This window comes from Arachis hypogaea, chromosome 14 (genome assembly GCF_003086295.3).
Source record: "Arachis hypogaea cultivar Tifrunner chromosome 14, arahy.Tifrunner.gnm2.J5K5, whole genome shotgun sequence".
NCBI classification, from domain to species: domain Eukaryota; kingdom Viridiplantae; phylum Streptophyta; class Magnoliopsida; order Fabales; family Fabaceae; genus Arachis; species Arachis hypogaea.
Genome location: NC_092049.1, coordinates 139,816,999 through 139,841,477, shown reverse-complemented (window position 1 = coordinate 139,841,477; position 24,479 = coordinate 139,816,999). Strand labels below are relative to the sequence as shown.

The 24,479-nt window shown below is 30.4% G+C and overlaps 1 protein-coding gene across 4 annotated transcripts; it reads left to right on the top strand.

Annotated features, from left to right (window-relative positions):
- Positions 1-1,915: 1,915 nt before the first annotated feature.
- LOC112744685 (WAT1-related protein At1g68170) lies at positions 1,916-22,009 on the top strand. 4 transcript variants are annotated; one of them, XM_072215257.1, is made up of 7 exons: positions 2,186-2,806; positions 14,283-14,489; positions 15,154-15,216; positions 20,695-20,811; positions 20,886-21,294; positions 21,371-21,522; positions 21,590-22,009. In XM_072215257.1, exons 2-7 carry the CDS (start codon positions 14,305-14,307, stop codon positions 21,690-21,692), a joined length of 1,029 nt encoding a protein of 342 aa, XP_072071358.1. In that variant the 5' UTR covers positions 2,186-2,806; positions 14,283-14,304; the 3' UTR covers positions 21,693-22,009. The 4 variants fall into 4 exon arrangements, 2 of the variants coding, with proteins under 2 accessions (XP_072071358.1, XP_025650174.1); XM_025794389.3 differs by having other exon boundaries at positions 2,187-2,806; positions 14,323-14,489; XR_003172889.2 differs by lacking the exons at positions 14,283-14,489; positions 15,154-15,216; positions 20,695-20,811; ... (1 more) ...; positions 21,371-21,522; positions 21,590-22,009 and adding exons at positions 1,916-1,980; positions 7,253-7,303; positions 9,686-9,739; positions 9,836-10,223 and having other exon boundaries at positions 2,755-2,806.
- The last annotated feature ends 2,470 nt before the right edge of the window (positions 22,010-24,479 follow it).

Genomic DNA, 24,479 nt, shown 5'->3' with positions numbered 1-24,479 from the left:
TAACATAATGGTATAATAGGTTACATGGATGCACATGATGGAATAGGGTAATTTAAATAATTGAATTAAAATATTATAAATAATAATATAACCATGTAAGAGATCACACATATACCTATATGTTGAACAAGACATAAGAAGGCATGTACTCTTGGCCCTAAGAGAATATCAATATAATAATATAGGATATTGAATAAGCATCTTAAGAGGGCATGTACTCTCGACCTAAAGGGAATATTAACAACATAATTATATGAAAGAGCACAAAATGGGTATAGTAAATAATTGAATGAACATCATACGGAGACATATAATAACGATTCAAGAAGACGTGAATGGCATGGTGGAGAGACATGATCATCACGAATGAAAGGTGAGTGAGAGAAAATTAATGTCATGATAACATGGAAGAAAATAATAATAAAGAATGGAACATAACACATGCCAAGCGTTTAAAAAAACATAATTTCCTACCTTCTTTTCTAACGCTTCTTTGAGCTTGCCTCTTGTGTTTGCCCACAGAATGTTATTTCTTTGTAGAGAGAAGGGAGAGGATAAGTGTTTGAGAGAAGTGATTTTCTACCTATGGGTGCTCCCCTATTTATATACATTTGGGGATGGGGTGGTTGGGATATTTTAAATTTCAAACTGAGGGTGGTTACCAGGTTCCTATCCAAAATTTCAAAATTCTAAACTTATCTCCTAACTGATTTTCAAACTTCAAATTTAATTTTGTTTCTAGAAGGGGCGGTTGTTACATTATCACCCCCATAAGAAAAGAATTTGTCCCCAAATTCCATGTCTGAACTTGGTCGATAAGGGTCGTTTAACTAACTTAGGGGTCCTACTGAAATTTCCTTACTGTTGGGGAGAAAAGGAGATCCTCACCACGATTGTTACCTGTAAATAAGTCCGGGAGCTTCTGTCTCATGTCTGCCTCTTTTTCCCATGTGTAGTCTCTGGAATTGCCACTACCCCATGCCACCTTTACCAGTCGTATCGTCTTGCTCCTTAGTTGCTTCGTACTTCTGTCTATAATCTCTATGGCTGGTAGTTCAAAAGTCAGGTCGTCCTTGAGTGTTACATCCTCTTGCTGCAACACATGGCTTGGATCGTGCTGGTATTTTTGGAGTTGGGACACATGGAACACGTCATGTAGTCTTGATAGATTTGGTGGTAGGGCAAGATGGTATGCCAACTTTCCTATACGCCGGAGGATTTGGAATGGACCCAGGTACCGGGGGCTTAGTTTTTGTACCTTAAGAGCCCTCCCTACCCCGGTGGTGGGGGTGATTTTTAGGAATACGTGATCGCCTTCCTGAAATTCGAGGGGTTTCCTTCGTTGATCTGCATAACTCTTTTGTCGACTTTGGGTGGTGCGCATTCTTTCTCTTATCCTCTTGATATCTTCCGTGGTCTGTCTTACTAACTCCGGTCCTAAGTAGCCTTTCTCTTCTGGTCCGTACCAGCATAAAGGAGATTGGCATCTTTGCCCGTACAGTGCCTCATATGGTGCCATCCCAATGCTACCATGGTAACTGTTGTTATAAGCAAACTCAATCAGTGGTAGGTGACTCTCCCTGATGGTTTCTGATGTTCGATTTTTACCTTCTGACAAACCAGGCATTTATTCACAATCGTGGCTAAATCAAGTTAGATTGTATGCCTCTTTTGATTGTATGCCTACTGTTACAATTATCAAGTTAGATTGTATGCCTCTTTTGAATATCGTTCCAAATGCGGCGTAGGCACTTTAAAATTTTGATGGGATGTTTTTTGTTTTTTTAGGCCCACTTTTGTCTCTGTTAAAACTCTCTCTATTAACTTTTATGAAAAATGGCATAATTAAAAAAGCATGAAAATTTTTTTATTATAAATAATGTTAAGAAAAATGATTAAGATAGTTTGGTTAAAATGATAGGTGGCTTAAGTGCTGTTGACACTGCCATATTCATTCTCGCGATTGGGGATGGTATCCAGGTATTTCACTTTCCCTCCTATTCTATCGCTCTATCCATACCAACACTATTCTTTTATTTTATTTTATACAATTAATGACCGTTTTAGATACATCACAACACAAAATAATATTTCTTTTTATGAAAACAGGTTATTTGATCTTAAAAAAACGACATAGTTTTAGTCACCAAAAAAAAAAAAAAACGACATAGTTTTGAGTGAAAAATGATTTACATATCTGAAAAGTAATAATTGAAAAATGATTTACATAGTTTTAATCACTATATCAGCAAGGCATGGCAGGATCATTACTCAAATTGTAATTAGAATCTCAAAAATTAAATGGTAATTGAAATCTCAAAAACTAAATCAATACTTAACAATTTAGATATCAATATTTTATTTAATTATTTTAGGCCTATTTAAATAATTTAAACCATAATTTTTTTAACTTTAAAACACAAAAATTTAGGACGATTTATATATTATATAGTTTAGGAGAATCATGTTTTCGAAATCCATCTAAGAAAATCGAATAATTTAGTTCTTCTATTAATTTATTTAAATAAAAAAACCAATAAAACATGTGGACTAAAAGTTAGAGTAAAAGAGACAGTACATTTAAACAAGACAACACAACAGAAAAAAATCATTAGAATATACTTTTTGGATCAATTTTCTCCATGCTTTTTCCTCTTATAATTCTCTCACTAGGGTTTCAAGTTTCAACTTGAATATATAAGTAATTACGTATCCAACTTTCTCTTGTTTTTCACAAATTTGCTTATGAGTTAGCCCTCATCATCTTCTCCAACAGAGGAAAACTCTAGTTTTGCAGCAGCTCTAGGTATTCATCTTTCTTTTCTTCTTTTTCATTAATTGGTTATTATATATTCCTTTGATCTCTTTATTATGTGTGTTATGATGAGATCTAGTATTGTTCTTTGCTAATATATGTTAATTTTTTGTTTTTTAATTTTCTGGGATTTGCTTGATTTGATTGAAGGAATGGTTATCTACTTGTCTTTGTTTTTTTTTTCTGTTTAATATAATAATATGATAATTTTTGTAATGTTTTTTGTTGGGTTCAGCTTATAAGCTCGTGTGTTTCTTGAGAGAATTTGATTTCATATTTAGAGTGTAATGTTCTTAGATATATCAGATCTGGTTAGTATATATATTTATCTGATAATTTTTTGTACTTGTACGGTTACTTTTTGTGTTAGATGATTGTTCTTCATTGTTGACTACTAGCCGTTTTTTTTGTCACTGTTTTTTGGGAATCCTGCCACCAAGAAGTGTCACTGTGTTACATAGTCACAAAAATATAGTAAAAAATCATTATTAACAGAATATTAGGAAATTAACTTTTTTTTAACGAAGTAATTTTTTTAATAATTATTTTGTTTTATTTTAAATTTTAAATCATAAATTCTTCATTCTATATTCTAAATTTTAATTTTTTAGAATTAAAAAAATTAACGATTTAATTAACTAAAAATAATTTCCTATATTTTTTCTATAATTCAATATTTTGCTCAAATTACAACTATATTTTTCATCACAAGATTCAATCCAATTGATTTTCACTCTATTTTATGTATTTCTAAAAAATAAGGATCTAATTATAAAGAGTAAATTTGCAGTATTTAATTTCTTACCATCATCACTGTTTATAATTCCTTTTTCAATGAGCTTTGGGAAGTTATTGACCAAGGCAACAATAGTTGCTGATGTAGGTATGAAACAGCACCTTTAATTCCAAGCTTTTGTTCAATTTCTTTTACTTATTTGACATGCATAAAATTATAAAAACAAATTAAATAAGATGATGAGAAAACATTTAGGGTAGGATCGGACAATAATATTATGAAACTAGCTAATAGCATATTATATCAAATTAAAAAAAAAAAAGATACGGTGATCTTTTTTCTTAAAGCTATGCTAAATATGAGTAAATTAAACATATTTATTTTCTAAATAAAGACAAATCAACCAAAGAAACTATGCAGCTAGCAACTATTTTAGGGCGATAGTAACACCTATTTTATTGGTAAAAAATGTTAAAGAAATACAATTGGACAAAGTTAAGGGTTAAAAACATGGAAATTATAAGATTAAAAATGACCAAACCTAACTAACTTTCAACACATATATTGGTATATGAAAATTTAAATCTGATATCTTATTTAAAATCGTAATAATAGTATTTGTTTAAAATATAATTATAAATAATATAATTAGTAAGTGGTCAATTATACGGTAAAAATGTATATTTATAAAGAGATTATTAGTGTGAATATACTGACTTTTGATAAAAAAAAATAACCCACGTGTTAATTGTGCTTCTTTCCTTAAAATATAGGCATCCATAGTCATGCATCACACAGAACTCATAGATATCACCTGTTTTTGTAATCTATATTGTTTTAAAATGATCTAAATGAACAAACTGAAAATATACATTAAGGAAAACCACTACTCAAAAAGGGCAGCATCAAAATCTATCTTTTAAAAAACGAAAAAAACTACCATTAGCAAACAACAGATAAATATTTGAATAGAAAAAGTGTGGAAAACACATGAAAAGAATTTAAATTAATTGAATAGTTTCCATATCCAGTTTAAGAGTAATCTGGATTAGTATGGTTCATATTCTTCGTTTTCACTAAAAATATGGGGTGAGGTCGGAGGAACAATTAAGGAGAAACAGTACTTGACTTAACCAGAAACAACAAAATACTACACTCAACCAGAAAGGCAGAGACATTGCAGTTACTATGTCGAAATTGGTATCGTCACTGATTTCCTTTTTTTTTTTTCTTTGGGTCTTGGACAAAGCCCTCTATCCTTGGCAAAGTCACAATGGGTTTCCAGGGAGGCGGAATGTTTCTATTATCTATCCCCATCTCCACGACGGGTAACGGAGACCCGTATCTGCCGACGATGGGTTCTCCTTTGGCAGGTTTCTCATGCGCTTTGGCAGGTTTCTCATGCACTAAAGGACGATAGTGTGGCCGTGTGGTGACCTTGAAAGTGAGAGTCACCAAAGGGGGAATCAGTAAGAAGGGGGAGCACAGCGGCGAGGGGAGAAGAGGATGGTGGACGGCAGCGAGAGGTAGGGGTGTGCATGGGTCGGGTGAAATCGAGTTTGATGCGACTCAGACCCGACCCGAAATATATATCGGGCCTATTTATTAGACCCGAACCCGGCTCTAGATCCGATGAAACCTATACACTTTCGGGCCACGATTATATCGGGTAAAAACCGGACCGTTAACACTACATTACCTTGATACCTTCTTATAAGCTAGCATGTGAAAATATCCAAATTTTTAAGACTCCAACCATTATTTGACATGGTAAAATTCAATTAAAAAAATATAACAAGAACCAACTCTTCTCTAAAATTAAAGCATAACCATAATCAATACTAATATTGTCTAATAACACTAAATATTTAAATCAATATAAATAACACAATATTATACATTAGTCTAAAATCTTATGCATTTTAAACATAAAACATTAACTTATAGTCTTATAATAATTAATAATACAAAATATTAAAGTTTACAATACTTAAATTTCACATAAGAATAGCCATCATCCATCACTAATAATACAAAATATTAATTATGTATGATGACCGGGCCACCAAGTCGAGTTCGAGTGATCCGAGCTATGACCCGGACCCGATCTGAAATAATGACTGGGTCTATTTTTGAGGCCTTTACCCGGTTCTAAACCCAGTGAAATCACACCAAATTAGCTCCTAAAAGGTCCGAAATAATTACTAGGTCTATTTTTTGAAGTCACAAAAAAAATAAGGTTCTCAATTTTTAATTTTCAAAAAATATCTATTTATTTTTAAATATTTTGTATGAGAATTTGCAAGTTTAAAATTATGATAGTACTTAAAACAAACTTAAGGCATTACTAATTACTGATGCATCTTAATTAGTTAATTTTAATCTTAATTTCATCTAAGGAATGTATCACATATTGCTTCTAAAATGCTCATCCCTTCAAGTATCTCCAAATCATACAATAATTGATTATGATATATTGGGAATATTTATTGTAGTCATTTAATTAAGAATTGGTCTTTTTTTGTCATATGCATACATCCTAACTAGATTGAGACTCCGAGTGAGAGAAAAAACTGAGTGTGTGTGTGAAATGTAGGAAAAAAGACTCCATGCAGCAACACCATCGCCTCGCGAGTGGAAACACGCAGCTGGCAACACGTATCTGGCGTGCTGCTTAGGATGTCGACACGTGTTAACACGCCGATTGCGTGCTTCTCAGGATGGCGACACGTTTAAACATGTAGTTTGCGTGCTTCTGAGGATGGCGACACGTAACTGGCGTGCTTTACACAAGAACAACACTTTTTTATATAGAAAACATCAAGTAAATGTTAATATTTTAAGTTTTTATATATTTACTATATTATGAAAGTAAAAATGTTAACTTTTATTCTCTTAACCAATATTCTTATTACTTGAGCACTTTTTAGCTAAATCATTAAGAATATTAAGCATGAGCTCATTCTCTAACATTTTCAAATATTGCACTATCATATATATCCGTCGAATCGGCTTTGATACCATTTGTTGGGTTCTGATACTATTTGTTGGGCTCTAATACCATTTGTTGGACTTTAATACCACTTGTTGAACCACGGTGAGGAATTTTTGACCATTGAATCGGCTCTAATACAATTGTTGGGCCACCGTAGGACTCTAATATCACTTGTTGGATCACTCTGGGAAGCTTTCGACCACCGAATCGGCTCTGATACTACTTATTGGAACACCGTGTGGAGTTTTTTACCACCGAATCGACTCTGATACTACTTTTTGGGTTCTGATACCACTTGTTGAGCCACCGTGCAGAGATTTCAACCACCGAATCGGCTCTAATATCACTTGTTAGGCCACCGAATCTCTATTTCTAACAATAATTGCTTGAATATAGGATACCACTTAGTGGTTTGAAGGTGTGTATTGTGCGAAGACTAGTAACAACTTTTTTTTTACTTTTACACTTACTCTTGTTTTCTACTGCGCTTAGTTTTGCTCAATTATACTGACCATGAAAATTGTAAACACTAAATCTCCTCTTCTTTATTGATTTTTTACTCTCAAATTTGCTTTTTGTTGCTTTTTTATTACTTAGGACTATGAACGAACTGTCATACACCACCGTAAACCACCAAACTTTTTATCCATGCGCCTTGATTTTTTTTTGGTAAACTAATTATCTTCCCTTTATTCCTTTATTGCAGCAAGCTTCTGATCGACAAATAAGCCCTCCATATCTAATGCCTATGAGCCGTGTAAGTTGTGTTTCATAATTATTTCGTATAGTTTTTTTTACAGAAAAAAGATTTATTTGTTTTACAAAAATTTTTTTGCAGTAATCTTTTGAATAGTGTGGGTTATATTTATGAACCATTAACTTATATTTTTGAAATTTTGTTGCATAATGAAGGGAATCAAACCAAGAATGCGTGGTTTCTTGCGACTCATTTAGACTGTGATAATTTTGGATTTGTTGTATTTTCTTAACTTTCCTATATTTCAGAAAAATAAGGTTCTCAATTTTCAGAAAAAGTGTTACCATATCTTTTACTTCTATAATACCTATTGTCGCAGTCTTCTGGAGCTTCATTATAAACTTGATTATAACAAAACAAGTTTATCCTATACTCCAATGTTTTGAGCCAATATTTTGGGTATTAGCACTTGTTATTTCTGATTTAGTAAGAATAACAGCGAAAAATTGTGTGAAAATAAACCATAACATTGATATGGTATATGGATTTACTATTACATAATTTTTCGCTGCTCAGACAAAACGCGCAGTGGTGCTAACACCCAAAATATTAGCTCAAAATTTGGAACACTGTTGGGAGCTTTCAACCACCGAATTAGCTCTGATACCATTTGTTGGGTTCTGATACCATTTTTTGAACTCTGATACCACCTATCTAGAAGAAATATTTTATCGGAATTGGCAGTAAATCAATTACAATTGGAATTTGGGGTCCAAAGATATGTCACATGTGGGGGTGTCCCAAAAAGAAAGCCTAACACAGTAGCTTTTTTGGGTGAGTTTTAGCATGCGTCTGCCCCAATTCAAGTACTCACGATGTCGGCCACTTTTTATACGTCTTTATCTGAGTGGCTCTCATATTTCTATCTTAAGTTAAAAAAAAGTGCACGTGTAATTGATTTACTCACCAAATCCATCACTATATATATAAGTAAACCTCTCCCTCTTTCTCAAAAGCCATAACAACCCAAACAGCTTCATTCACATTTCACATTCCAATTTTCTCTTCAATTTCATCATCATAATAAATTGATAATAATAATCAAATTTCTAACTTCAATTTTTTCGCCTAAATCAATTACAGAAGAAAATGTATGTGAATTCAACAAATGATATCACATGTATCACATGGTTTATTTTCAAACCACCTAAGAATTTTCTATTCTTTTTTAACCATGCTATATATGCTTTATTGAATAAACTTCTAAAATTGTGCTGAGACATTTGAACATATGGAGAAGAAAATGATAGCTTCTCAAACATAGTAGTAGCTAGCTGCAAGACACATTTCAAGTTGCATAAAGTCTATAACAATAGAGAAGAAAATGATAGCTTCTCTACAATTTCTTCTTCCTACCATGCTTGTGATGTTGCTCTTCTGCATGGCAAAGGTAAAAATATAGTACTACAGTAGTAGTGTTCTAAAACATTGATGAACTGAGGAATTCAATAAATAATCTTTAATTTTTCTTTTTATTTATTTATTTTAATTTGATTTGCATGCATCCAGTGGCGGAGCTTGAAACAAAATTTTGGGGGGACATATATAAGATAATTGTCAAGATGCTTTTGATATGGACTCCGTTTAAGATAAGCTCGTCTAACATCATCTCTCTGATTTGGGTGATATTACCAAATTTAAAGCCGTTTTCCAGGGTCTTGTTCCAAAGAATTAAGGTCAAACTCACCAGATGCAACTCTTTGAACTTTTGGAGGTTGTATCTCACTTTTTTCGTGATTAATTAAAGTAGAAAAACTATCTACAGGTGTTGATATTGTAAAAGTTATATGTTCTCCTTCTTAAATATTAGCCTTCCTCTTAAAAAATGCATCAATTCTTTGATTTTTCATGATTATTTTATATAAAAATTTGAATATATATCTTATAAAATATGTAAAAAAGAAGTTAGAATGACAAATATTAAAATTTATAATATTTATTGAATTTTTTTTATCAATTTATACAAATACAATAATATCAATACTTATTGAATATTCTAATATTTTTTATGATATAAAAAATTAAATTAGATAAACAGTAAAATGTAAAATAATACTAAATTACATAAATAAAAAATACCTAATTTTTTATATTTGAACCCAAAGGTAGAGAAAGTGTTGCTTATTGAATAGAGAAAAGCTGCGAAATACGAATACACTTAGTTAAGTCCAAATCTAACATGTTTTGAATATTTAAAACTAAAAATTATTGTGCAATAAAAATAAAAGATGAAGATTAAACTTTAGTATTTTAAGTCATAGCAAAATATTTGAGCCATTGAGCTAATTTTTTTTTTGAAAAAGTATTACTAATTTTTTTACCAAAAGTTTGGGGGTCATGACCCCCCTTGTCTTAACTAAGCTCCGCCCCTGCATGGATCAGGTGTCATGTGCTGATCCTGAAGCCAAGATCCATGACCATGTCATTGGTTCTGAGGTTTGTATGTCATGTCATTCATCCATGTTTAATTTATTTGTGTTCTAATAAGTTATAATTTGTGTTGTAATAAATAATAGTTAATTTTATTTTCAGGTAGTGAAAGGAGTCGCTAAAAGGCTTTTACCACTTGTGGATATAATATATATTCTTCTCTACATATTACCTATCTTTAATTTAACCAATATACACCAACTTATTAATCAACCAATTTGGATTATTATATTCATATACAAAAGCGCATCCAGGTTTTAAGGAAGGATATAGTGTAGAAGCAAGAGCTGGTTTTGGAGGAGGAGAAGGAGTTTCACGTTCACGTCCTAATGCTGTTAATAATGAAATTAATCAAGGGTTGCATAAACTCCTTTTTTTCACTTTGTAATGGTGTTTGTCAAATAAACATGTATCTACTCCTTCTCTTTTTTTTGTATGTAAGAAAATTGGTTACTTGATGACTTAATGTTCATGTCGATGTTAAATTTCATCCGTTTGTTAGTCTTCTTTGCAGTCTTGGACTTTAATGTCAATTTATAAGTATCAAATTAAACAAAAATAAAAAATAAAAAAGCTGATTAGTTTATAAAATCGATCGATTTAGTGACCACAATTTTAGTGATCGAATTAGCAACTAACTACGTTATTCTATTTACCTATAGATCGGTTAAAAAATCGGTCACTAAATTAAAAAATAGCGATCGATTCTGTGACCTAGAGTCCCAAAAACATTTCTTCCTTTGTTTTGGTTGCTAATTCGATCGCTAAATTAAAAAATAGCGACCGATTTATTTAGCGATAATTTATATTATAGTTATATAAAACTAGTTCAGTCGCTAATTCGGTGGCTATTAGTAACTGATTATGTTAGTCACTAAAATCAGTCGCTAAATTAACAATTAGCAACCGATTTAGCGACTGAATTAGCGACCAACAGTTGTTCACCCTTTTTCATTATTAATTGCAAAATCGGTCACTAAAATAAAAAATAGCGACCGCTTTTATGACCAACAGTTTCAAAGACATTATTTCCGTTTGGGTTGCTAAATCGGTCGTTGAATAAAAAAATAGCGACCGATTTTAGTGACCGATTTTATTTTAGTTGTATTTAAAACTTATCGGTCGCTAATTCAGTTGCTATTAATGACCGAATTTATTAGTTGCTAAAATCGGTCGTTATTAGCAACCAATTTTTTCAGTCGTTAAAATCGGTCACTATTTCGGTATTTTGAAGTTTTTAAGAGTTTATAATGAAAAGATAATTTCTAATTCTCTTAAACAAATTTATTAAAATTTATTACTATCAATTAAAAAATTGACAAATTCTAAGTACTAATAGGTAATACATTCTTATTCTACATTTATAACTTGAGAATATTAAAATTATTATAAAAATCTGTATTATTTTATTCTCTTGACAAACTATTTTAAAATTACGTTAATCATATAATTTTGTTTACTAACATTGATATAATATTATTTTAAGTATATATTTTGCAGGCATTAAAAGAGTGTTGAGTTATATTTTAGTGAGTTTAAATTATTTATTGTTTATTGGAGAACTCTGTACATTAAAATTCTATGATAATTTGTTATTTATTTTGAGTTGATTTTGATATGTCTTTATTTAACAGTAAAATAACATATAAAATTTATTGGTAGGTCTAAGTATTACTAAATTATTTATGGCCACATTGAATATATATGTTTAATTTATTAAAAAAATAAATTATTAAAACTGATTAATAACTATTTTAGAATTAATACACTTAATACTAGATTAAAAAAAACAAATAATACATAATATGTTACTTTTTTTTATTAATCAAATTATTATAATTTAAATTAATTTTAACAAAATAACTTAAAATTTTAATTTTAATTTTATTTATTATAATTTAAATTTTATCCGATTATTACATTTGTATCATTATGATATATCGTCTAATTAGAATGTTTAATGTTTTAATGATTGACCTTTTTTAGAAAAACACTAACTTCTCTGCTTTTCAAAGACAATACTGGGGGAGATAGATATCACGAGGAAAAAAAAAAAGTCAAGAAACTAAAAGAAGTTTTTTTTGTTCTTATCCGATATACTTAGTACAGGGACCGTGAGTCCGTGACATAACACACAAATATTAGGTATTTAGGTATCCTATACTATCCTGTACTATAACTGAAAAGAGGGATATATAGAAAAGTGGAAATTTGACAATGAGTTATAGTTCAAATAGTATAGTCTCTCCATACTCAATTAAGAGGTTGTGGATTCGAGTTTCCTATCTTTGGTATAAAAAAAAAATGGAAATTTAGGTATATACGAGCAGGCAAAACATTAATATTTTTTTGTCTGTTTTATTGGATTTTTTATTTTTATAAATTAAATAAATATAATAATTATTAAAATAAATAAATTAAAAAATATTTATAAAATAAATATTTTTTTATCTTGTTTATATAGTGTAAATGAATTATATGTATTTTTTAAAAAAAATTTAAAATAATAAAAAATATTAATAATATCAATAATCCAAACTTTTGGTATGTAATTAATACATAAAAAGATTGATAAAAAATATTAAAATAGATATATTTGATCAATTTTAGTTTATTTTAAATGATAGAGATTAACACGTTTACTTGGAAATCATTAAACTACTCACTATTAGAATGGTTACTTTTTTTTTTAACTACTCACTATTTAAAAATTTAAAATATAATTTAAATACACCTAATTTATTTAATGACCCATTTAATACATGTCACTACTCTATTAGTATATAATATAAAATCTTTTTACTTAAATTATATTTCAAAATTTATGTACTCTTATTCAACAAATAAAATTTTTATGTACTTCCGTGCAACAAACAAAAAAAGTAGGTGAATATAGAAAAAAACATATATATTAATAATATATAGTTAAAAATATATTTATAACTGTCCATCATTAATAGTGTGCTAGTAATATATTTGTAATTATCTATTATCAATAGTGGGCAACACATTTACTTTCTTCCACATTCACTCACTCCTTTTGTTTTTTGTACGGAAATACATATAAATTTTATTTGTTGCATGGGAGTACATAAAAAATTGAAATATAATTTGAGTAAAAAAAATTCATATTATATACCAATTAGTGACATGCATTAATTTGGTCATTAAATAAATTACGTGTATTTAAATTATATTTTAAATTTTTAAACAGTAGGTAGTTAGAAAAAAGGTAATCGTATTAATAGTGGACAGTTTAATGGTTTCTAAGTAAACGTATTAATCCTATAATTTAAAATGGACTAAAATTGATTAAATATATCTGTTTTAATCTCTTCTACTAATTTTTTTATGTACTAATTACATGTCAAAAATTTGGATTATTGATATTATTAATATTTTTTATTATTTTTATTTTTTTTTAAAAATACATATTTCTCGTTTACAGTGTAAACGAGATATATACTGTAAATGAGATAGATGTATATCTCGTTTACAAGATAAACACTTATCGCATATATCTATCTTATCTCGTTTTTTTTTGTGACTATCTTATCTCGTTTATACATACATGTAAAATTATTTCGTTTATACAAGAAAAAGTATTTGTTTCGGTAAATATTTTTTAAATTATTTATTTTGATAATTATTATATTTATTTAATTTAAAAAAATAAAAATTCCTATTTTATTTGGGTCATTAATAAACAAGTAGATTGAAAATAACTTGTTTTTTAGTCAAAGTAGGGTACCTGAAGCATTATTGGGTCCAATATTAAATACCATGTTAGACCCCCTCAATGTTTAACTTAGTGAAGGAGCACAATTTAAAGGATAATACATGAAAAACTAGTACAATTTCATGCTCTGCAAAATTGCATTTGTAGGACTATGCCAACATTTAGATTCTCTATTATTTAGGGTGTCACAAATTTCAACCAAGAAATAGGAAGCCATTTGACTATTGCACCCATATTCATATATTCTCTAGACTTGAAATTGACCCTTAATGAAGGTCCATTATTCACATGCCACTGTCCCAACCAAATAAAAAGATTGAGTTTTATAGATATTCTATTATCATAGTTCAAAGAATTTAGAAGAAAAAAAATTATTTAAAAAAATTAATTATTTTTTTATTTTGTAACTATAAAATTTTTATTAATATATAAATCAAGAATACATTAATGAGTATATTAATTATAGAATAATATTCTAATAAATTATATTAATTTTTTCTGATTTTCTTGGATATTTTTCTGATTTTGTTTTTCAATTATGATATTCTAATATATTTATCCTAAGGTAGTAGTTTTATAACGATTGCACAAGTGTGATAAGGACACTTGCATTGCCCATAAATACCGACTCTCCACTCTATAATATATGCCACTGCCCCACAACCACACTCCACACTCTTCTACACTCTACACTCCTCAGCCAAAACCATCATCGTATATATAAACTAATTAATTAATGTATATGCATATCTCTGTTTATAATTATTCATAGTATATGGATATATAAGACTAGGTGAGTTAATTAAGCAGCATAGTGGTGATTATATTGAGGATGACGAATATGTGGAAGGTGGTGAAGCCGGTGGTGGTGATGGTGATTGTGCAGATAGCAAATGCATGGATGAATGTTCTCTACAAGCTTGCTGTCAACGATGGCATGAGCCTCAGAGTAGCTGTTGCCTACCGCTATATCTTCGCTACTGCTTTCATTGCTCCTCTTGCTTATATTCTCGAGAGGTAATTAATTAAGGCAACTACTCCTATGAAGATGCCAAAAACATCTTTTTATGATGATCTTTGTTTAAAAAGTGTAACTTATTTGTTTAGCAACACTTTAAATAAAGATAACACTTTTACTTTAAATAAAATCAAACCCTACAATCTATCATCTAATGGTCAAAATGAAATATCTTCATATGATGACAATCATAAAATCTTCATTGGAGTAGCCACCATTAATTAATACATACCTCTATTCTTTCTTTATTTTAATTTAATTTTCTTCTTCAGTCTCATCCTATCATATTACTAGTTTAGATTCAACATGCATAGTTAATTGAATCCCCTTCAATTCGTTGATTTGATATTTTCTATTTATCTATCTATGTGTCCATCATGCATGATGATGATCAGATCAGTACTGCCACTTTAATTTCTTCCACACACACGAATTAGATAGATGTTGTGAGTGGAGGAGAGTCGAGAATGATTGTTTAACTTTCTAGGTTGAAGTAGTTCATCAAATCGAGGTTCTGCTTTTTGTGTAGATATGGAATGAATTGAATTATTTGGAGGTGTAGTGTTCATAATGATAATGGTTTTGAAACAACATATCATGTCCAATGCTTCAATGCTATTACTATATATTTCAGATAATTACTTTGATGATGATTTTTCGCAGGAAGACAAGGACAAAGATGACTTGGACCATTCTCTTTCAGTCATTCTTGTGCGGTTTATTTGGGTATTGTATCTTCACTATCCACTACTCATTCAATTCATCACATCTATATGTTCATCTTTTCCTTTAACCTTTCAACACCTATAATTGCTTCGGTTTATATTGTATTTCCACATGCATCCCATTAGTGTAGTGATAGAAATGGAAGAATATTACAGAGAAGAGAGAGATTGACAAGAGATTTGAATTGAAAATTGAAATAGAATAACTATTGTGCTATTTTTCAGTTTTTTACAATAGAATCATAACCTTCTATTTATACAGCAAAGTTTGTTAGAGGACCTTATCTCTAGAAAGCTAACAACCTCTAACTAAATCAGTTATAGCTAACTAACAGTTTTACTAATTGTTGCTCATATCTCCAATGTCCCCCCTCAAACTTAAAGATACTCTTGCAGTAACTTTAAGTTTGTCTTTACACTTGTTGAAAGGTTCTGTTGATAGGGGTTTAGTAAAAATGTCAGCCACTTGATCCACTGCACTAATATGAACAACACTTAGCTGATTCTGATTTACTTTTTTTCTAACAAAATGTAAATCTAACTCAAAGTGTTTAGTTTTGTTGTGTAAAATGGGGTTAGCTACCAGCAAAACTGCACTCATGTTATCGCAATATAGAGTGGGAACAGTGTCAACTTGGATGTGAAGTTCCTTGAGAAGATTTTGGAGCCAGATTATTTGAAAATCTGCTTCAGCTAATCCCTTATACTCAACTTCTGTGCTGGATCTGCTGACAGAGGGTTGTTAACTGCTGCACCAAGATACCAGGTTTGTACCAAGATAAACTCCATAACCATAAGTGGATTTTCTATCATCAACATCCGATCCCCAGTCTGAATCACAAAAACATAAATTCTTAAGTCAGTACTGGAATTAAACAAAAGACCTTGTTCTATTGTCCCAGCAAGATACTGTAACAATCTCTTCACACATTTCCAATGACTAATCAAGGATTTACATATATTGACTTAATTTGTTTACACAATAAGAGATTTATGACCTTATTAAGGTAGCATACTGTAGAGACTCTATAACAGATCTATATAATGTTGCATCATCAAAGATATTATTTCCTTCTTTAGATAGTTTAACACTTGTGATCCTAGGAGTTGAACCCTTTTTAATTCTTCCATGCCAACTTTCTTCAATAGGTCAGAGACGTATTTTGTTTGGCTAAGATGATAAGTTCCTGAATCAATCTTACATGCTTCTATTTCAAGAAAATAACTAAATTCACCAAGATCGTTTAAGAAAAAAAATATTGTGAAATTGATTTATAGTATTTTGAATGGCAATTGTATTATTTCCAGTAATAAGTATATCATCTACATATACTAGAATATATATAGTGATAGTAGGATCATGCTTGACAAATAAAGAGTAATCTGACCTGATTTTGATGAAACCAAATGAAGCTAAAATTAAAGAAAGTTTAACAAACCATGCTCTTGGGCTTGTTTTAAGACATACAAGGATTTTTTCAATCTACAAACCTATCCAACATCACCTTGAAAAAATTTTGGAGGTTGTTTCATAAAAACCACTTCATTCAAATCCCCGTTCAAAAATGCATTATTGAAATCAAACTGCCAAATCTGCCAATGATACTTTAAAGCAATGGTGAGAACAATTCTTATGGATGAAGGTTTGATTACCGGGGCAAAAACCTGTTCATAATCAACCCCTTCAACTTGGTGGTTACCCTTTGCAACCAATTTAGCTTTATACTTAGCAATATCTCCATTTAGTTTTCTTTTAATAGCATAAATTCACCTGCTATCGATCACCTTGGCAGTAGGGGGAGGAGTTCCTAAACTCCATATTTGATTCTTATATAAAGCTTGCAGCTCCTCTAACATGGCTTGATGCCAATGAGGTAACTGTAAAGCCTGTGCAGTGGTGGTAGGAACATTATTATAAAGATCAAGATTGGAAGAAGTAGTAGTTGAGAATAGTTTTGGTTTTACAATACCAGACTTGGATCTGGTTTGCATTGAATGAGTATTAGTTGTAATTTTTGGTTTTGGAGAACTTCCAAATCGTATTTTTAAACCTGAAATAGGGACACTATCTGAGTGGTGTTGAGTTGTATTGGCTTTAGAGAGAGGAATTATTGGCTCATTTAGTTTTTGGTTAGAGGCTTGCTTAGGTGATGATGCATCTAAGGAAGTGTGAGGAAGATGGTCAAAATTAGAACTAGATAGAACTGGTTGATAGGAGAAATGAAGAGCAGAATTGGACTCATTGTTAAGATGTGAATTTGAAGAAGTATGAATTGTTAAGATGTGAATTTGAAGAAGTATGAATTATAATAGGCAGTACCAAGGATGTATGATAAAATTGTTGCTTAGGCAAAGCAGGAGGTGAGGATGGAAAAAGAATAGAATATGAAAACTTAGATTCATCAAATATAACATGACGAATAATAATGATTTTTCCAATTTTAGTGAGACACTTATATCCCTTATGATTAGGAGCATAACCTAAGAAGATGGATAATGGAGATTTGTAGTCAAATTTATTGGTAGAATATGGTTTAAGACATGGATAGCAAGCACACCCAAAGGTTCTAAGGAAAGAATATTCTGGTTTATGACAGTGAAGGAGTTCATAAGGAGTGATATTTTGAGTATTTGGAGAGGGTAGTCTATTGATGATGTAGGTTTCCGAAAGGAAGGCATCGTCTCAATGTATCAAAGGAAGAGAAGCTCTTGCAAGCATTGCAAGACCAGTTTCAACAATGTGACGATGCTTCCTTTCAGTTCGTCCATTTTGTTGGTGAGTGTATGAACAAGAAAAATGAAGAGTGATACCGTGAGTAGCCAAAAATTCAGTGAATTGTGTTGATAGGTATTCACGACCATGGTCAGTTCGTAAAGCTTTAATCTTTAGACCCGTGTCAGTTTCAAGATTAGCTTTGAATTGTAAAAAAGCATGAAACGCCTGAGATTTAGAATGGAAAAGATAAACACATGTTTACCTAGTAAAAGTATTAACAAATGAGATATAATAATTGAATCCATGATATGAAATAATAGGGGCAGGTCCCCATAAATCTGAATACACCATTTCAAGAAGAGCATTAAAGTTAAATTTATCTAAAGAGAAAGAAAGAAGGTACATTTTTGTCATACAGCAGAATTCACAAACATGAGAAGTGGCTTTATTTGATTGAACATTCAAATTACAATGTCTCATTATATTTAGAACAGTATTCGTGCCACAGTGGCCAAGTCTATCATGCCACAATTCATATGAGTTCAAATTAGCATGAAAAACTTTAGGATAAAAATTGTCAATTTGCACTAAATTCTTATAAGCATTGTCAGAGCCGCTCTATCAAAATGATAAATGCCATTCCTAGGAATTCCTTGAAGAAGAATCTCCTTTGTAATATGGGATTTAACACAACAATAGTTAGCATGAAACTCAAAGAAACACTTGTTATCAACAGCAAATTTATGTACACTTATAAAGTTATGAGTTATTTCAGGAAAATGTAATAATTTGTCAAGCAAAAACTTTTGTTTTGTATCAAGAGTAACAAGATATGAGTGACCATATTGAGTAATACTACTACCTGTACCATTACCTAGCATAATCTATTCAGAATCATTGTAATCAGATGAGCAAACTAGATTGTTTGGATCAGATGTGACATGTTGACTGGCACCTGTATCAGGAAGCCAGGAAGAATCTGACGAGGCAGAACGAGTTGCAAGATAGGCACGAGGAGCATGAAATGATGATGATGGTTGTTTGCTGATTTGTGGAATTTTGAGAAGAAGGGTGAAAGTTGTGATCAAAGCGATGGAAGCAAGAAAAGGCCACATGTCCAAGTCTCCCACATACTTGAAACTGAGGCCAAGAGTCCAAAGAAGAGTATCTGTCACCGCGAGAAAATCTACCACCCCTTCCACGACATCCATAGAAATTTACTCTTGAAGGTGGTCTTGCATACGGAGGAGTTGTTTGTGTGTAATTGGCATAAACTAATCCAAAATCAGGTTTTCGAAAACGATCGAACATATGTTCATGAGCCAGAAGGAGGGATTCAGCTTCCATTAGAGAAATTGACTCAATGCTTGTTATTACAACAGAGATATACAATGCATAATCCTCAGACAAGCCTTTAGTAATGGCGATAATATGATCATCAAGGGAGAGGGTATAACCACTTGCTGCTAGAGAATCCACAATCTTTCTTATCTTGGCAAGATATTCAGTAGCAGAAGTTTTACCTTTTCTAATCGACTTGAGTTCAAATTTTAATTGTTGAATCTTGATTTTTGAAGTTTTAGAGAAATAATCTTGAATTTTTGCTCAAACCTGGTGTGCAAAAGCGCAATCCAACATTCTGTTCTTGAAACTATCGTCAATTGATGAAAGAAGCCAGATCATGAGGTAGTGATCTTTAGTCTTCCATTTCTTGTAGGAATTTGATTTTGTTCCTGCAATTCGAGCTGCTTCATTATCAAATTTGGTTGGAATTTTCTCTGGATTAAGATAATCCACCAATTCATTAGCATTGATGACATGAAGAGCTAAGTGCTGCCAGGTTTTGAAAGAGTTTTCATTGAGTTTATCTATCATAGACGCAGAAAAAGTAGTTGAATTTATAGAAGAAGGAGAAGAAGAAGAAGAGTGTGGGATAATTGCTGCCATGGATCTTGGACCTGAGCTCATGATACCATGATAGAAATGGAAGAATACAGAGAAGAGAGAGATTGACAAGAGATTTGAATTGAAAATTGAAATAGAATAACTATTGTGCTATTTTTCAGTTCTTTACAACAGAATAATAACCTTCTATTTATACAGCAGAATTTGTTAGAGGACCTTATTTCTAGAAAGTTAACAATCTCTAACTAAATCAGTTATAACTAACTAACAGTTTTACTAACTGTTGCTCATATCTCCAATATGTAGCTAAACCTAAATTTAGAAAAAGAAAACTTTTACACCAGATTGTTAATTCTTATTATTTCTATTAAAAACTGGATTAGATACAATGATATAATTTTTTTTATATTGTTAATACTTATTAGTATATTAACCTCATTTATTCTGCCACTTTTTCTTTTTCTGTGTTTGTTTTACATAAAGTTTAGGGAAATGAAAGTTAGCTTTGTATTAGTAGTTATAGTTTATCAGACTTCTCTAGTATTTATTTACTCCTGCTACTTTTTCTTCTTTATGAAAATATAAATAAAAAATCGTAAGAGAATTATTAAAATTTATTGTTTTTGATTATTAAATGCTTAAAATATTTAAAATGATGAGATAAAATATGTTATTAAATTATTAGATAAAAAAATACACTAAAAAAATTAAATTAATAATTAAATAATAATAAAAAAATAATAAATTCTGACAAGCAACTAGTATTTCTCCACAAATGAAAGAGATTATGCATTTGTATATGTAGTAGGCTAGAAGTGTTTTGTCTAGGCAACAGGTACTAAATTAATTTTATTTCAGGGGAGCATTGGCTCAGAACTTACAAATGGAAGCGCTTGCTTTAACTTCTGTAACATTTGCAACCGCCATATCCAACCTGATTCCGGCCATCACCTTCATCTTGTCCCTCTTCTTTGGGTAATTATTAATTGATCTACTAAGATTATATTATACGTCTGTATGTTTGCTTATAAAATGCGTTTGTTGATCAGAATGGAGAAATTGAATATGAGAAAAGCAGCAGGAAAGGCAAAGATAATAGGAACAATGACTGGAATTGGCGGAGCAATGTTGATGACATTCTATAAAGGCGTGGAAGTTAAGATGCTATCCTTTCACATTAACCTCTTCAATCAGCGAAATGGCGGCGGCTCGTCACATGGTGGCGGAGGGTTATTCTTGGTGGGTGCTGTGTCGTCGTTCTTCTTCAACGCGTCTTATGCATTGTGGCTGATCATTCAGGCGAAGATGAGTAGCGCATATCCGTATCCCTATTCAAGCACTGCACTCATGTGTTTAATGGCCGCACTTCTATCTGTTATCTTCACATTTTGTGTTGAGAGGGATTTGAGTCAATGGAAGTTGGGTTGGAATGTCAGGCTATTCACTGTAGCTTACGCTGTATGTCTTCTTCTTGTTGCATTATTGTTTTTATTTTTTTTTAATTAACATTGATTAATTATATTAATTGGTGTAGGGTATAGTGGTTTCGGGAGTGATGGTGGCTGTGACATCGTGGTGCTTACGCATGAAAGGTCCATTGTTTGTCTCTGTTTTTAGTCCTCTCATGCTAGTGGTTGTTGCTTTTGCTGGATCCACCATTCTTGATGAGAAGCTATATCTTGGAAGGTACGTACATATATATTATTACTGCACCCTAATTACACACTTCACTAATGATGAGTGTTAATTACAGCATAATTGGATCGTTGTTGATTGTGTGCGGCTTATACCTGGTTCTGTGGGGTAAAAGCAAAGAGATGGTGAAAAATGAATTAGTGCCAATGTGCCATCAATAGTTGTCAAGCTTCCAGTACATGGCGTTCATGGGGATGATCAAGATTCATTCAAAAACCACAATAGGGAAAAAGGAGGAGAACAACATGAAATAACTAATTAATGGACTCTTAATTATGTGTCTCACATAGCACCCCCCAAATTAAGGCATTAATGGACTCTTAATTATGTGTCTCACATAGATGCATACATAGTATTATAGTAGGAGCCCTTATCTATATCTTGCTTTATTATAAGAGATCCACTTAGATAAAGACACGCTTAAAACGTCTTTTTCTTTTAAAGATGTTTTTTAATAATTAAAATTTAGTATATATAATCGATCAAACTGTGATATTTTTATCAAATTAGAGCAGACAAATTAATTTGATAAAAAAGACGGTAAATCAAATCTTGAATCGGTTTAAATTTATTTTTTATATATAGAAAATAACTATAATACAATTTTTATAGAAAATAACTAAAATACTCTTATTATATATATATTTTAATCCTATCACGACAAAAAGTAAATGATTAGAATTTAGGATTCTCAAAATTAATATATATAATAGGAGTATTTTAATTATTTTCTATAATAAGGATATTGTGTAGTCATTTTTTATATAAAAAATAATAATATTAATTTAGAGTAGTTTAAGATTTGATTCACTATTTTTTTTGTTAAATTAATTTGTTTGACTTAATTTGACAAAAATAACATAATTTAATCGATTATATGTATTAAATTTTAATTACTAAAAAATATCTTAAAAAAAAAACGTTTTAGACGTCTTTATTTAAATGACTCCCTATTATAATTATATACATAGTATTAGAGTGTGCCACTTGATAAATTAATTGCTTTGCCATCCTTTTCGAATCGTGCCAACATCTGATGATGTAACTAATTCTCCTAGCACATTGGGCTCATATGAAATCATATAATCATGAGTGTTAATTACAGCAAAGTTGGATCCTTGTTGAATCAATTAGAGGCAGCAAAGCATGAAGATAACCATGGCGTTGCCAGTGAAGATCATGCACCACCACCCCACAAGGATAATAAATTAATAATATTAATTAATTGGCTTAAAACGTTTTTTTTAAAGACTTTTTTAATAATTAAAATTTAACCTATATAATTAATCAAATTGTATTATTTTTGTCAAAATTAAACCAAATAGACTAGTTTAACTGAAAAATCGATCAATTAAATTTTAAATTGATCTAAATTAATATTCTTGTTTATAGAAAATGACTATAATACTCTTATTATAAAAAATAACAAAAATACTTTTATGATATATATTAATTTTAAAAATTCTAAATTCTAATCTTACGAAGGCATACAGAGAAGAGAAGGGTTAAGATTTAGAATTTTTAATATATATATATATATATATATATATATATATATATATATATATATATATTTTAAGTCATTTTCTATAATAGAGATATTGTAATAATCTTTATAAAAAATATTAATTTAGATCGATTCACAATTTAGTTTATCAATTTTTTTATAAAACTAATTTATTTGGTCTAATTTTAACAAAAATAAGACAGCTTAATTAATTATATAAGTCAAATTTTAATTATTAAACAAAATCTTAAAAAAAAGACGTTTAAACGTCTTTATGTGAGTGGCTCCTTAATTAATTATATGTTTTCTGGTACAGACCATATGAAGGCATTATAGGCACCTTTATTTGGCCATCTTTTACTTTACTATGGAAAAGGGAAACCACTACTTTAATTTCTTATGTTCTCTTACTATAAAAAATGTTTGATAATAAAATAAAATTTTAACTTTTTTTGTCTTTCTATCATTAGCGTATATAATTAAATTACACAGTTAGTCCCTACACTTTTAGTGAAATTGCAAATTGATTTCTACACTTTAAAAATTTATAATTGGGTCCCTAAAAAGAATTAAAATTTACAATTTAGTTCCCGTCGTTCAAAAAGTGTTTGATTTACCAGAATATTCTCAGCATATTCTCTATTTTAACAGAATATTCTCAATATATTCTGAGAATATTCTGTTAAATCAACATTTTTTGACCGGCGGGGATTAAATTACAAATTTTAACTCTTTTTAGCGACCCAATTACAAACTTTTAAAGTATAAGAATCAATTTGCAATTTTACTAAAAGTATAGGGACTAACTGTAATTTAATATTTATGTTGACTAAAAAATAACAAAAAATATTAAAAGTTGTTGGTGGCAAAAAATTTTGTTAGTCCATCTTCGATTCAAAATGGGTCTTACAGCATAAATACAGTTTTTTTATTTTTGGGCCAAATAAATTTGGACAACTCCCAACACTTGAAAAAAAAAACTACAAGTATGGTTGATTTTTAAACTACAGCTAATATTTCATTTTTGTAATAAGTAGAGTTAATAATTTGAACGAAACGAACTTAGTCCAATTTGTAGTTGGACTTAACTGATACCTCTAAATAAATAATAGGCCCAGAAAATAGGACTCATAATAAAAGGTCATTGGTTCGTGACCAAAAAACAAAAGACGATCGGTTGACCCCAAAAACAAATAAATATGAATATAAAGGTTAGAATCAAGCCAATGAGCCTTAGCTCCAACAGCATTCCGCTCCTTTCCCATCTCAAAAGTCTTGGGTTCAATTCCTACCGACTGTGTGGGTGTGTGGGAGTTGTCCAATCCATTTGAGGTACCTAACATTGGAGGTTGTCTTATTTTTAATATGGAGGAAGGTGTAAGGGAACTCGGACGATCCGATTAGAGGAGATCTTCTGTTTTGATTTTTGAAAAAAAAAAAC